Source organism: Carassius carassius, chromosome 25, assembly GCF_963082965.1.
Source record: "Carassius carassius chromosome 25, fCarCar2.1, whole genome shotgun sequence".
NCBI lineage: Eukaryota > Metazoa > Chordata > Actinopteri > Cypriniformes > Cyprinidae > Carassius > Carassius carassius.
This window is the reverse complement of record NC_081779.1, coordinates 626,853-641,904: the sequence shown is the minus strand read 5'-3', so window position 1 is coordinate 641,904 and position 15,052 is coordinate 626,853. Positions and strand designations below refer to the sequence as shown.

At 34.2% G+C, this 15,052-nt stretch overlaps 1 protein-coding gene across 1 annotated transcript in view; it reads right to left on the bottom strand.

The window, feature by feature from the left end:
* Positions 1-15,052, bottom strand: part of LOC132104822 (FH1/FH2 domain-containing protein 3-like) — a 63,216-nt gene that overhangs the window by 42,008 nt on the left and 6,156 nt on the right. The window contains exons 2-3 of the mRNA XM_059510354.1: positions 11,054-11,166; positions 8,745-8,809 (exon numbers count right to left, since the gene is read on the bottom strand). Of these exons, the coding sequence (XP_059366337.1) occupies positions 8,745-8,809; positions 11,054-11,166 (178 nt within the window). The remainder of the gene's footprint in view (positions 1-8,744; positions 8,810-11,053; positions 11,167-15,052) is intronic.

The following is a 15,052-nucleotide window of genomic DNA, read 5'->3' as shown; positions in this document are numbered from 1 at the left end:
AGAGAGAGAGAGAGAGAGAGAGAGACAGAGAGAGACAGAGAGAGAGAGACAGAGAGAGACAGAGAGAGAGAGACAGAGAGAGACAGAGAGAGAGAGGTATAACAAGACTTTATTATTTACACAATACAATCATTATTCACAACATCAAAAAAAAAATCAAAAATTCAGAACCAACTGGCCCTCATGAATTTCACACAAAACATTTTAAAGACACCAAATATCATCAAAACACCCCTCATTTTTAATAAGATTATAATATACAAACTATATTCAACCTTCCAGCTACAAGGTTCTTGAACATTAATTCAGCATCAGTACTAAGAAGATTCAGCCCTTCATTCTTTCTCGTCTTCCAAATTGCTAATTTTGCAGTTTCAATCAAGTAGTTTAACAAACACGCTTTCCTTCTGATAAAGAATCTGTACATCACTCCCCCAATAAACACTTCCTCTAACAATATCTCATCAAATGCTTGAAACCATCTATCAAGAAGATTAAAAAGACCTCTCAACCTATTACATCTTAAAAACAAATGTTCCAAATCCATTCCACAAAACCTACACTGTTCACCCACTGCCGGATTCAGGTGTGCCACGTGTCTGTCTGTAGCTATCGCCCCGTGAATAAGCCTCCAGTGCAGATCAGCAGTGCGCTTCTCTATGGGAGGCTTATACAGGGCTCTCCACCTGTCCGTCACAAGGAAGTCTGGCTTCAACAAACCTATTAAAAAGACCGCCAGTTTTTTGAAGAAATGCCTTTGCTGTCTGAGACCAAACCAAGTTCTTATTATTTGGACAATCGAGCATTCACCTTTTCTAGCATTCCCTCCCAATTTTTTCCTTTAAATGTTGTATTTCCTAAAAAAACACCTAAACATTTTAACCCTTCTCTTACCCACATCAACCCTTCTCTGACCCTCCCCACTGACCAATAATAAGTCCTTCACTTTTCTCCCAGTTCAATTTTGCTGAAGATGTTGCTGAAAGCGTTCGCTTTACTCTTTCTTAATCTTTTCTGCTTGCTAAGAACCTCATGATTAACGTTTCTTTGTAACAAAGTCACAGACACTATAAATGTCCTTATGTCTGGGAAGAAATCTTTGACTTCCACGGTCTTTCCAAAAGTTGCATCTAGAAAGTCATTTATTTCTTGCAGTGTATATGTGTCCTCCATGACTTGTGAACCAATATCTGAAATTTCAGAGACATCATCAAGAGAGAGAGAGAGGGAGAGAGAGAGAGCACATCAGTCAGATGATAATTAAAGACACTCGCACAGAAAAATCAATAGTTTTCAGACCACAGATCTCTTCAGGGCATTTATAAAACAGAAGAAAACACTGCAGCATTTACAGCAACATCCAACAAAAGCAAAGGATGAGAGAGAAGAAAAGCAGTCAGAAACTGGTTTAGTCTGATCTAGACCAGCTTCAGTGTCTCGTTCACCTTCCCGCCGGCGAGAACATCATGCTCCACTAACATCTGATCAATCTCTGCTGCTTGATGAAGATCAATAACACACACGTGTCTGGATCAAATACAGTTCAGCACAAACACACTGTAATCACAGGACAGGATTATTTCACATCATCTTTCTACTGTAGACATTTCATTAATCGTATTAAATCTGTAATAAAATAGAAATATTAAATTAAAAACTTGAACTTGGCAACTAACTGATGTAAAATAAGTTTAAGCTGAAGTGCTAAAACGACTAAAACTGAAACTAAAATAAACACATTAAGGCTAAATAGAAATATATATATAAAAAAATTATTTATAAAATTATTTTTAAATAAAAATTAAAATGGAAAACAAAAAGCTAATTCAATTAGAATATTTTAGTATAGTTTAGTTAAGTATAGTAATAAAATATTTATTATATCAATAAATAAATAGTAAAGAATATATATATATATTTTTTTTTTTTTTTTTTTTTTACTTGCATGCCTAGGCAATATTTTCATTTAGTTTAACTTGATGTACTAAACAAAACAAAAAGAAACGATATATACATATTAAAACGATAATAAAAATGTCAAAAACACACAACACGATTGCTACTTTAACTGAAGTTACAATGAAGACAAAATATAAAAATAATAGCTATAAAATATAAATGATGCAGTACATTAATGTGTTCATGCTGTTAGTAATGTTTCATCATGTTATTATTTTTATGCACTTTTTTTCAGTTTTTGTACCTTGTAAACGTCCTCTGTGTGTTTTTATGCTCTTTCCTGAGGCTCTGTGATTGTTAAAACACATATGTGTCTCATCTGAACATCACTTGTCACTGACCTGAGATTTACAGTGTGTGTGTGTGTGTGTGTGTGTGTGAGTGTGTTAGTGTGTGTGTGTGTGTGTGTGTGTGTGTGTGTGTGTGTGAGAGTGTGTTAGTGTGTGTGTGTGGGTGTGTGTGTGTGTGTGTGTGAGAGTGTGTTAGTGTGTGTGTGTGAGTGTGTGAGAGTGTGTTAGTGTGTGTGTGAATGTGTGTGTGTGTGTGTATGAGTGTGTGAGAGTGTGTTAGTGTGTGAGTGTGTGTGTGTGTGTGTGTGTGAGAGAGAGAGAGTGTGAGACAGAAAGAGAGTGTGTGTGTGTGTGTATGTGCGCGCCTGTGTGTGTGTGTGTGTGTGTGTGTGTGAGAGAGTGTGTGAGACAGAAAGAGAGAGTGTGTGTGTGTGTGTGTGTGTGTGTTTGTGTGTGTGTGTGTGTGTGTGTGTGTGTGTGTGTGTGAGTGAGTGTGTGTGTGTGTGTGTATGAGTGTGTGAGAGTGTGTCAGTGTGTGAGTGTGTGTCAGTGTGTGAGTGTGTGTGTGTGTGTGTGTGTGTGTGTGTGAGTGAGTGTGTGTGTGTGTGTGTGTGTATGAGTGTGTGAGAGTGTGTTAGTGTGTGAGTGTGTGTGTGTGTGTGTGTGTGTGTATGAGTGAGTGTGTGTGTGTATCAGCCATGCCCCAAACAAATTGCAATGCCGTAAAAACACCTATTTAACCTAAACCTGCATAGCAACCCCCTAGCAACCAACCACAACAGTCTAACCAAATAGTGAAGTAAAAACCACTGTGAATTGCTTGGCAACCATACAGCAACACCCTAGCAACCACCCACAAAACTCTAACCAAAGAGCAATGTAATGAAAGCCACGTTGAAAACCCTAACCCTGGATCCCAATGCACCCTAGCAACCACCCACAACACTGTAGCAGCTGCATAACAGTGCAGTAAACCCACTCTGAAAACCTTTAACAAACCACATAGCAACACCCTAGCAACCACCCACAGCACTTTAACAAGAAAAACAATGCATTTAAAACCACTCTGAAAACCCTTAACCACATAGCAACACCCTAGCAACCACCCACAACACCTTAACCAACCAGCAATGCATTAAAAAACACACTAAAAACCCAACAACCACATAGCTACAACTTAACAACCACCCATAACTCCTTAAACAAACAAATACATTAAAAACCACTCTGAAAACCTTAACAACTGCATAGATACACCCTAGCAACCACCCAAAGCACCTTAACCAAAACCACAATGAACACCCTAACAACCGCATAGCAACAACCTAGCAGCTGAAAAAGCAAGGCAATAATAACCACTCTGTAAACTTTACTAATTGCATAGCAACTGAATATTTACACCCTAGCAACCAACCACAAATTGTCGCATGCATAAAAACCACTCAGACCATCTTTAAACGTAAAGACAGTATGAAGACGAGCAAGAATTAAAACCCTCCTTCTGTCCTCCTTCAAAAGTTACACGTAATTGTGCTTGATTTGGAAATAAACTCTAGAGAAAGATATAGAAACAAGCTCAGAATGTGAAGAAAACAAGCCTCTTGACGGGTGAAAAGTGTCTCGTACATTCATGAACTCAAAGAGCCAGAACCAAAACCGTGGAGTGCAGAAAAAGCCAAACTAAGCTGCTGAATCTGATCCAGCACATGCGGTGTCTGACGGCTGGCGGTCTGTGCTGGAGTTAAATGTGTCTGGGAATGAGATCTTACATGCATTTCTGCAGCTCTGTTCAAAGCCAGCTTTTAGAAAAACGAGCATAAATCCACATGAAAAGAGCCGGTCTGAGCTGATGTGGGTCCAAACAAACACAAACCTGACAGCTTCATGGATCAAACCTTGACTGCAGAATAAATATAATCTAAATATAATTAACTATACAGTACTTAGGAGTTACAGATTAATGTAATCCATTAATTCAGTACATGCAACTGGATTATATCACATTTTAAAATGCTCATGATCAGATTACAGTTACTCTTTATGGATTACATGATTACATATTATTTATATTACGGTATAATTAAATATTACCTTTTCGTCAACTCATAAACCCTCCACATTTGTTTAATTTACCCTAATTTGGGAAACCCTGGTTTAATGTAAGGTCTAATGCATTTAACAACACTGATAAAAAAAGAATGCAATATATTTTATTTATCAAATCTATAAACAAGTTTGGCCAAAAGTAATCTAAAAGTAATCCAGTAATCAGAATATATTACCTAAAAAAGTAATCTACCCAGCCTTGTGTGTGTGTGTATATATATATATATCAATTTCTAGTTTATGTATAACACTTTTAATATTATATTATATTACTGAGAGCTAAACATACACTTTCAGAGTCACAAAAATATATTCTAAAATTAAATTGAAAATTTATTAATTTATTTTATAATTAAATATATTATAATGAAATTATAATATATATAATAATTCTATTAAGATTATTATTATATATTATATTATTTGCCTATATGCACAGCTTTTGAAGCATATAATGCATTAAAAACCACGACCAAACCCCTCTTTTAAAAAAATTAAATGCAGGCTGAACTTTAAAGATGCTGCTGGTAAATAATCATTATGTGCATCATAATGCATAATGAATAAATGCACAATGCATAGTTTGATTATGTTAAGTTTGATGATGCTGATATCTGATAAAATATACGTTTGCATGCAAAATTATATTTATAAAAATCTAAATACAATTTTTATTATATTCAGCAAAATATGAACAGCAAAGTTGCCAAAACATGAAACTTCACTTTTACATTCAAGATCCTAAATGAGGAAAAGTCACAAAATTTCAAGAAGAAATAAAGCACTGAACAGACAGAGCACGGGACCTGAGAGAGAACAGGCACGCTCAAGATAACAGACAGAGCACGGGACCTGAGAGAGAACAGGCACGCTCAAGATAACAGACAGAGCACGGGACCTGAGAGAGAACAGGCACGCTCAAGATAACAGACAGAGCACGGGACCTGAGAGAGAACAGGCACGCTCAAGATAACAGACAGAGCACGGGACCTGAGAGAGAACAGGCACGCTCAAGATAACAGACAGAGCACGGGACCTGAGAGAGAACAGGCACGCTCAAGATAACAGACAGAGCACGGGACCTGAGAGAGAACAGGTACGCTCAAGATAACAGACAGAGCACGGGACCTGAGAGAGAACAGGCACGCTCAAGATAACAGACAGAGCACGGGACCTGAGAGAGAACAGGCACGCTCAAGATAACAGACAGAGCACGGGACCTGAGAGAGAACAGGTACGCTCAAGATAACAGACAGAGCACGGGACCTGAGAGAGAACAGGCACGCTCAAGATAACAGACAGAGCACGGGACCTGAGAGAGAACAGGCACGCTCATTGTCGCTAAAGTTCCCAGACTTCACACTTTCTCCCAGAATGCCATGATTTCATCAGATCCCACTATGCCCTGTGAGTGACAAATATAATATATGAAATTGAATAAATGTATAAACCTAGAAATGAAAAATAAAATAAACAAAATATAAATTCTAAAATTAAATATATAATTATTTATTGTGCATAAAACTGTAAACTACATTTAATAATAACCGATAATTAAAAAATGTAATATTTAAAATATAAAAAAAAATTTATTAAAAAATATATCAATATAAGATGTAATAAAAAATAAAGTATAAACTATAAAATTAAATATAAAATATTTATTGTGTACAAAATAATTTTTTTAATGTAATTTTAAATAATATATAAAAATAAAAATACAAAAATAATCACTAACGTTAAAAACAAAATGAACAAACTCTTCCTCTCTCAACAGTAGATGACATAATCATGAAGATGTTTTCAGCAGCTGTCATGCTGGCAGGAATTTGTGTGTTTGTGTAGTTTTGCTGGTGTTTATATATGTGTTTTTCAGCCATACTGGCAGGTGTGTGTGTGTTTTTTGAGGTTATGGATTTAACATCAGTGTGTTTCAGGTCACAGACTGTAAAGCCATCAGCATCTGTTTACAACACACACACACACACACACACACACACAGCTCTCATGAGTCCTGTTCCCCTTCACTGTGAAAAAGACTGACTTTCACTGAACACACCTTGAATTAAGTTCATCTTTCTGACTTCAGAATTGTTTTAAAAATAAACCTCACTACAATCTGTGCTATTCCAAAAATAAGTAAAAAATGATTCAATAAAACAGTTTCTCTGACATCATCTGTCTCTCATCAGTGTTTTTAAAAAAACATATATTTAAAGTTTTTATATTGAAGAAAAATTTATTACTTTGTTTACATATATGCACATGAAATTAAAATATTAAGTAAACATTTCATAAATCCAGTTTATAAGACAATATATTTTATAAATAAACATTAAATTCAATTTAATGTATTAAATTGTATTTAATATTAATTTACATCTATTTATAAAAAAAATGTAGGTTAAAATCCTGTGCAAAAAATATGAATATAGATTAAAATAATTAAGTAAAAATGTAAATAATAATCTCCTTGGATTCTTTGAATTTTGAATATATCTCGTATAATATAATATATATTTAAAATGCTTTTTTTATTTATTTCCGGACTCTATTTAGTGTGTTATTTGCTGAATGATCCGTGTGTAATCCAGCAGGTAATTAAATCTTTCTCTTTTCCTCCTCTCTCCTGACCTCTGTGCCGCTGCAGACTCTCTTTCACATGTTTGTCTTGTCATCACTTTCTAAAGATATCGCAGATGGCATCTCATGGCATCCAAAACATCGAGCGACTGCTAAAATTACCTGGTTATATCAGTTACAGAGGCACTTCAGCTCTGCACAGCACACGTCACAATAGACTTACACTGGCTGGAAACTGAGGAAATATATTCAGTAATCACCGGATGAAGCTGCTTTTATTTGGATCTCGATGGACTCAAACCAAAATGAATGAATCACTTGAGTTCAAAGCGTTAGAAAACAGATTCAGTTCAGATACAGTTACAGTCAATATTAGATAATACATTTTATTTAAAATTCATGAAATGTAAATATTTGTACATTTATATTACAATCTAACTTATCACTTTTATTATTTGGCAAATAATGTGCTACACAAAATAGTTTTTCTGTTAAAATTAAAACTTGGAAGAAAATGTTTGATATTTCTTTAAATTAGATAATTTGTATTTATTTAATTATTATTGTAATAATTGTTATTATTACTACTTTCTGAAGTATAATACTGATACATTTCTGTCGAATTTTATTTTGATGGGTTACAGTGAAGTTTTTCTGCATCTGACAATAGTTTTTCTAAAATTAAATGGTAAAATCCAAAATTCTGTGTCATTTCGTGTTACAATAAATTTCATTTCAAATTCTGCATTACAGACAGAGTAACACAATCCTGTGTACTGTCTGTGTTTATGTGCACACACAATATATTAAAGCAGTAAAGCACTTACGATCATGTGATACAGAGATTTTACACACAACACAGTAAACGCAGAGGCATGATGGGAGTCGAGGAGAAGCAGGTGTCTGGAGACTTAAAACTCATCATCTGTCCACTTAAAACCACACACACACACACACACACACTCACACACACACACACACACACGCACACACACACACACACACACTCACACACACACACACACACACGCACATACACACACACACACACTCACTCACTCACTCACTCACACACACACACACACACACACACACACACACACTCACTCACTCACACACACACACACTCACTCACTCACACACACACACACACACACACACACACACACACTCACTCACACACACACACACACACTCACTCACTCACTCACTCACTCACTCACTCACTCACATTCTCTCTCACACACACACAAACACACACACACACACACACACAGAGAGACAGGTGTCAAATGTCCCTCTGCGCTGACACATGAAATGCGACCACATACAAAGGCATGCTGGGAAGTCAAGTGTGAATTTTAATGAAGCTGATGAGAGGAGGCATCAAAGCCCCGCCCCGACCTTTGACCCTCCCTGATCTCTAACAGCAACAGCCAATGAGACACTTGACCTGAGCTCCAGGAATAGACTCACTATCAGTGAAACAGACATTGTGCAGCACAACTGTGTTCAACACTGATAATAATCAGAAATGTTTCTTGAGCAGTAAATCATCATATTATCATGATTTCTGAAGATCATGTGACACTGAAGACTGGAGGAATGATGCTGAAAATACAGCTGTGCATCACAGAAATTAATTACACTTTAACACAGATTCACACAGAAAACAGCTGCTTTACACTAGAATAATATTTCACAGTTTTGAATGTATTTTTGAGCAGAAGATACGATACTGATTACTGGCACTTCATATTCACTCATGTTTGCTCAGATGTGTGTGTGTGTGTGTTTGAGACTCACCGATACATGCGTGAACACGAACGCTCAGCTGAGTGCGTAAAACCACACTGTGCTTCTTTCCCCTCCTGAAAACACAGAGAAAATGAGTAATAATGGTCAGAACAGAAGATAATAGCAATAAAATGGCCAAGAGATAATGACCAGAAACATACAGACACAATATCAAAACACACACACACACACACACACGCACACACACGCACACACACTCACACACAATGTGTTATGATTCTGAAATCATATAAAATGTCAAATTAAAAATTATAAAAATAAAATGTATTAGTTGTAAATATAAAATATACATTTAAAAAATAAAAATATATTAAAATATTTAATAAACACAATTTATAAAAAATATAAAATCATAAAATGTAAAATTTAAATACTTTAAAAATGAAACAATCAAAATAAAACAATTACCAAAAAAAGCATTAAATCACATTTTTTTTAATTTAAATATTTTTTTTAATAAAACAATCAAAATAAAACAATAACTAAAAATTATTAAATCAGAATACTGTGAAATTGAAATAAATATCCACAGCTAATCAATAACAGCATTAGATCAGCCAATCAGAGGTTGTTTGCATTTGGGAGGATAATTAAAATGATCATGAAAACCTACATTATGAGTTTTTAAAGTTTTTGGTGCTTGACTGAGATGATCAGACTTCCAAAATAAAACTGTGATTCTCCATCACATCATTTCCTTTCAAAACATCGTTCAAAGCACATTTTCTCCCAGATGTGTTTGTTCATCCAGATGCTTCATTCTTTCCATTAACTCTCCTGTCCTAGAATCACAGATATGAGAAAGACTGAAAAACCTTCCAGGAATCCACGAGCAGAACCTTAAACAGGGGAACGTTCATCGTTTCCCATCCGTAAACTAAACTGATCCACTGTTGAGATTTTAAGTTAATATTTTAATAATTTAACAACACATTCAAACGTTCACCATTCATTGATGTAAGTTATAAGTATTTTTATAGAGGTAAAATTTTAGTAATCAAATCTATTTTAATAATAGTAATAATATCTAATTCTAAAATAAAGACAGAAATACATATGTAATATTTAGGGACCAATCACTTTCTTCTTCTTCTGTTCTGTAAGTCTTTGGCAGCCCATAAAACCGCTTGTGGGAAAGTTATGAAATTTGGCACACAGATAGAGGACAGTCTCAATATTACCCATCGCAAATTTGGAGTTTCTATCTCAAACTCTCTAGCGCCACCAATGGGCCAAATCTGCACTCATGTTTCCGCTAGTGACTTTTTAGGTCAAGAAGCTAAAATCTTTTTTTCCTCTGTTTCCGTTGCTCATAATGAGTCGAATACATACCAAAATTCACATTTCTACGGGTCAAGACTGTCCGCAATTTTGAATTTGCGCTCTTTTGTTTTTGGCCCCTTAATTGCTTCTTGCAGCTCTATTTTGAATTTGTTTTTATATTTTACAATTCTTCTTAATTTTAGTTAAAGATTTTGTAATTTTATTGTTTGATGTCATTAGGTTATATATATATATATATATATTTTATATATTAATATATTATAATATATATTAATATATTAATTTTATATATTTATAAATAAAAAACAATTTAAGTAACAAAAAAGTTTTTATGGTTAAAATATGTTTTTTTAATTATTATAATAATTATTAATTATTGATTTTAGTCATTTTAGCACTTCAAGTTAAATTAAATTAAAATAAATGTCTTGGCAAATAGCTGAAATAAAAAAAAAGTATTTTAAAGTTTTAATATTTTTTTTTTAATTTCAGTAAACTTCATTTTATATACTGTAAATTTTATATATAATAATTATTCATTATTAGTTTGGTATTTAGTACTTCAATTTAAACTAAACAAAAATTAGAAATATAACCTTGGTAATAAGTTGAAATAATATACATTTTTTTTATTATTATTATTATTAGTTAACTATAATAATACCGACTACAAGTTACAAAATAAATGTTAATATTTTGAAGCCATTCAAACATTAATTCCCTTAAGATTTTAACATTTCAAAAAAGTGAACCTGGTGTATGTTAAACTCCGCCCCTTCTCACTCACGCCCCTCAGAGAGACACGCCCACTTCATAACATCCAATCAGTAGCTGATGCACAGAACCAAGCCCCACCCCACATTTGTTCTTTTTCAATCAGATGTAAGTCACAATAAAAAAGGTGATTTGTGTGAGAGCAACTGTCACAAACACACACACTCACACACACACACACACAGGATAATACTAACACACTAAGTGCAGTATAGTGCACTATGTAGTGTGAGTCTCACCCTGCGCAGTCGTCCTGCAGAAATCCCTCGAGTTCATCTCTCTGCTCGTCTAGTGTCGACTCCAGATCCAGATACACACTGGTGTGAGAGAGCTGCAGAGCGCAGTCATCGAGCTGCAGAAACACACACACACACACACACACACACACACACTACAGTCAGTGACATTATTACACTATTATCCATGAGATACAGTGCTAGTGTTGAACTGTAGTGTCAAACTATTTCAAATACAGTCAATCAATCATAAAGCACAATGTTTCCATCTAACATGTATTTTGAGCTGCATATTAATAAAACGATTCACTAGTTAGGAAAAGTATGGTAAATTCCCAATTTATTATGTATGTGAAATTTAGCAGGAAACACAAATGGAGTCATATTTTTCTATGTTCCCTTTCGAGTAATTAAACAATCTAAAGAAAACATCTGTAAAACAGAACGAAAAGTCACTTACAAATAGCATATTAAAACAATGGAAGTCTGTGGAGTTTCCCCATTCAGAGAGCTGAGTAAAAGCCTGTGTGCTTTAATTTATATGCACACCTGTGTTTGTCATGAGCGCAGCTGTTCATGCACTCTTTAGTCATGCGTACTAACGTTTTTAACACATGTAGCCTTCAGCATGTAAGTGATTTGTGCTATTGAGCAAATCATCATATTTTCATGATTTCTGAAGATCATGTGACACTGAAGACTGGAGGAATGATGCTGAAAATACAGCGGCGCATCACAGAAATAAATTACACTTATAGATTCATAGAGAAAACAGCTGTTTTAAATTTTTACTGTATTTTTGATCACATAAATGCATCCTTGATGAACAGAATAGACGTCTTTCAAAAATACAATACAACAATTTTACTGAACCCAAACTTTTGAACAGCAGTATAAAAACAAAGACTATACATCATAATTTATTTCCATACCCAATATTAATAAAAGTAATAAAAATGTCAATTTTTTAAGCTAAAATTTTATTATTCATTATGTACACTAGAATTTTGTTAAATAAAACATAAATAAAAGATGCATTGATTTGTTACTCTTTTCACATTAGCAAAGAACCATATATGAAAGTTGCAATATATAAATATTTATAAAATGGATTTAATGTGTACTTTTATAGATTTGGTAAAGACTTCTATCAAAAAAAGGGTTGTTCCTTGAAGAGGTTTGATCATGTTTAGCTCACTTTAGTGTACAAATGTGTCCTCAAAATATGTTCAAGAAGGTAAAAACTCAGATACTGATTATATAAATCAATACCGATTATTACATATCAAGTAGACCGATAACCGATATTTTGAACTGATACATGTCTGGTGTAAAAAAAAAAATTACTATGTCAAAATTCAGAATAACAAGGGCTCTGACGAAAACTCTTTAAATGCTTTTAAATTGTTTTATCTGCAAATTGTTTTTGAAAATGACAGATACCGATAACCATAAAAAAAGCTTAATATTTGTGCCGATAATCGGTCAACCTCTAGTACAAACACAGGCTGAAGCTGACAAGATATTTGGAAAATTGCTCTGAAATGCACATTGACAGCTTGGTCCTTAAAGAAACATCTCACAAACTAGCAAAACATTGTATGATATTAATCAGAATCAGCTTTCATGCAGTATATCAGACGGTTGAGCATGTGAATAAAGCTGTAAGCGTGTGAGTGTTGATTTGGTGTGTCCATTATATATATATAACCTTTATTTAAACAGGAAAAGTCCCATTGAGACACAGTCTCTTTTACAAGGGAGTCCTGTATAGCACGTGCAATCATAGGTTACAAGACAATAAATTACAATATAAAATACAATGCAGATTTGCACAAAATTTACAAAATATTTGCATGTGAAGATGCAGTGAATTTAAAATATATAAACTCTGAGCTCTGAACTCACCAAACCCAAATCAAACACTTGCTTTCCAGCTTAAGACATCAGCTTTGATTTAAGACAACGCTCAGACCAACAAACTCGGCTCATCCAAGAATGTGTCTCACAACCAACGATCAATCACACATGAATCACACGCTGCACCTGCTGGATGAAGAAGAGCATTTTGACGTCTCTGTTTACAGTCAATAGAGATGGTGAAGCACCTCTAAACACACATAGATGACGCTTGGAGAGCATCAGCAGAGGAACAATCATCTAATCCATCTCAAACAAGCACATGATGAGTCAGATGCAGAGTTTAACCAACACAAACACTGGGCCTGCTAACAACCGCTTTACAAAACATACACCCTGATAAATGTGTCGGGACTGATGCATACAGATTCACAAAGACTAAATGAATCACAAATGAACCAGATCTTTGCATTTCCGGAAGAAAATGTGCACAAATCAATGTGCATCTGTGGGATTTTTCAACTGTTGTGTCACACACTGGAGTTCAATTTCTTAAACAATTTCAATAAATACGTTTATTAGTTTGTTAAAACTGTGTAATAAAAATGGGTGGAAATTTAACTTGCAATCCAAATACATAAATCTTCAATTTACTATTACTCACTAATTGTAATAATTAATTGTAAAACTGCTAGCAAAGTTCACAATGAATTACAAAGAAGTGACAGTGAAGTAACATGTACTGCAATGATCTTTGTTTATCATTTGAAAATTAATCTTTAGTGCACTCAAAAAAAGTTTTTTGATATTATTTAAATATTTTCAAAATGCATGTATTCACATCACCTAGAATCAGCATAAATCTGTTGGCAATAAAAAATAATTAAATGTATTAAATTAAAAAGCTAAAACACTGAAGACAATTGGGTTTAGAAACCATTTTCACTCAGAAACTGCTATCAAAAACTTTAAAATAATCACAAAGAAACATCAAGTGAAACATTGAATTAAATGTGAAATGTTGAAGTAGAAAGACTGAGATTGTTTTTCTTTTTGTTATTTTGTAAAACACTCCAATAATCTTTATGTTCCAACACTGTTCATGATGAATTATGATGTTAATGTACATAATAGCTTATTATCTTCACCCCTTAGAGTTGTATTTAACAGATTAGAGCTGGGCACATATATTCCAGTGTATGAAAGCCACTGAAGACATAGACATCCATCTGAAGTGAGATAATAAGAGTGCAGTGCAGTGAAGATCAGTCCTGTCAGAAAAGCTGAACTCTGGTCAAACATCTCCTGCATTGACTACAGCGTCTGTCTCACATTCTCGGGTTATAAATAGATCCGGCGGAATCTCATCTGCAGTGTAAGTGGTAGTTAGTGAAGGCTGAATTCTTATGAGCCACTGTCCAAATGTCCTTTACTGCAGCGCACAAAACACTTAACCCCAAACTAACCCTAACCTAACCTCAACTTAACCTGAACCTAACCCTAACTTAACATAAACTTATCCCTAACCTAACAACAACTTAACTGCAATTTAACCCGAACCTAACCCTAACTTAACATAAATTTATCCCTAACTTAACAACAACTTAACTGCAACTTAACCTGAACCTAACCCTAACTTAACATAAACTTATCCCTAACCTGACAACAACTTAACTGCAACTTAACCTGAACCTAACCCTAACTTAACATAAACTTATCCCTAACTGAACCAGAAATTAATCGCAACATAAATTGAACCTAACCTTAACTTAACATAAACTTATCCGTAAACTAACAACAACTTAACTGCAACTTAACCTGAACCTAACCCTAACTTAACATAAACTTATCCCTAACCTGACAACAACTTAACTGCAACTTAACCTGAACCTAACCCTAACTTAACATAAACTTATCCCTAACTGAACCAGAACTTAATCGCAACATAAATTGAACCTAACCTTAACTTAACATAAACTTATCCGTAAGCTAACAACAACTTAACTGCAACTTAACCTGAACCTAACCCTAACTTAACATAAACTTATCCGTAAGCTAACAACAACTTAACTGCAACTTAACCTGAACCTAACCCTAACTTAACATAAACTTATCCCTAACCTAACAACAACTTAACTGCAA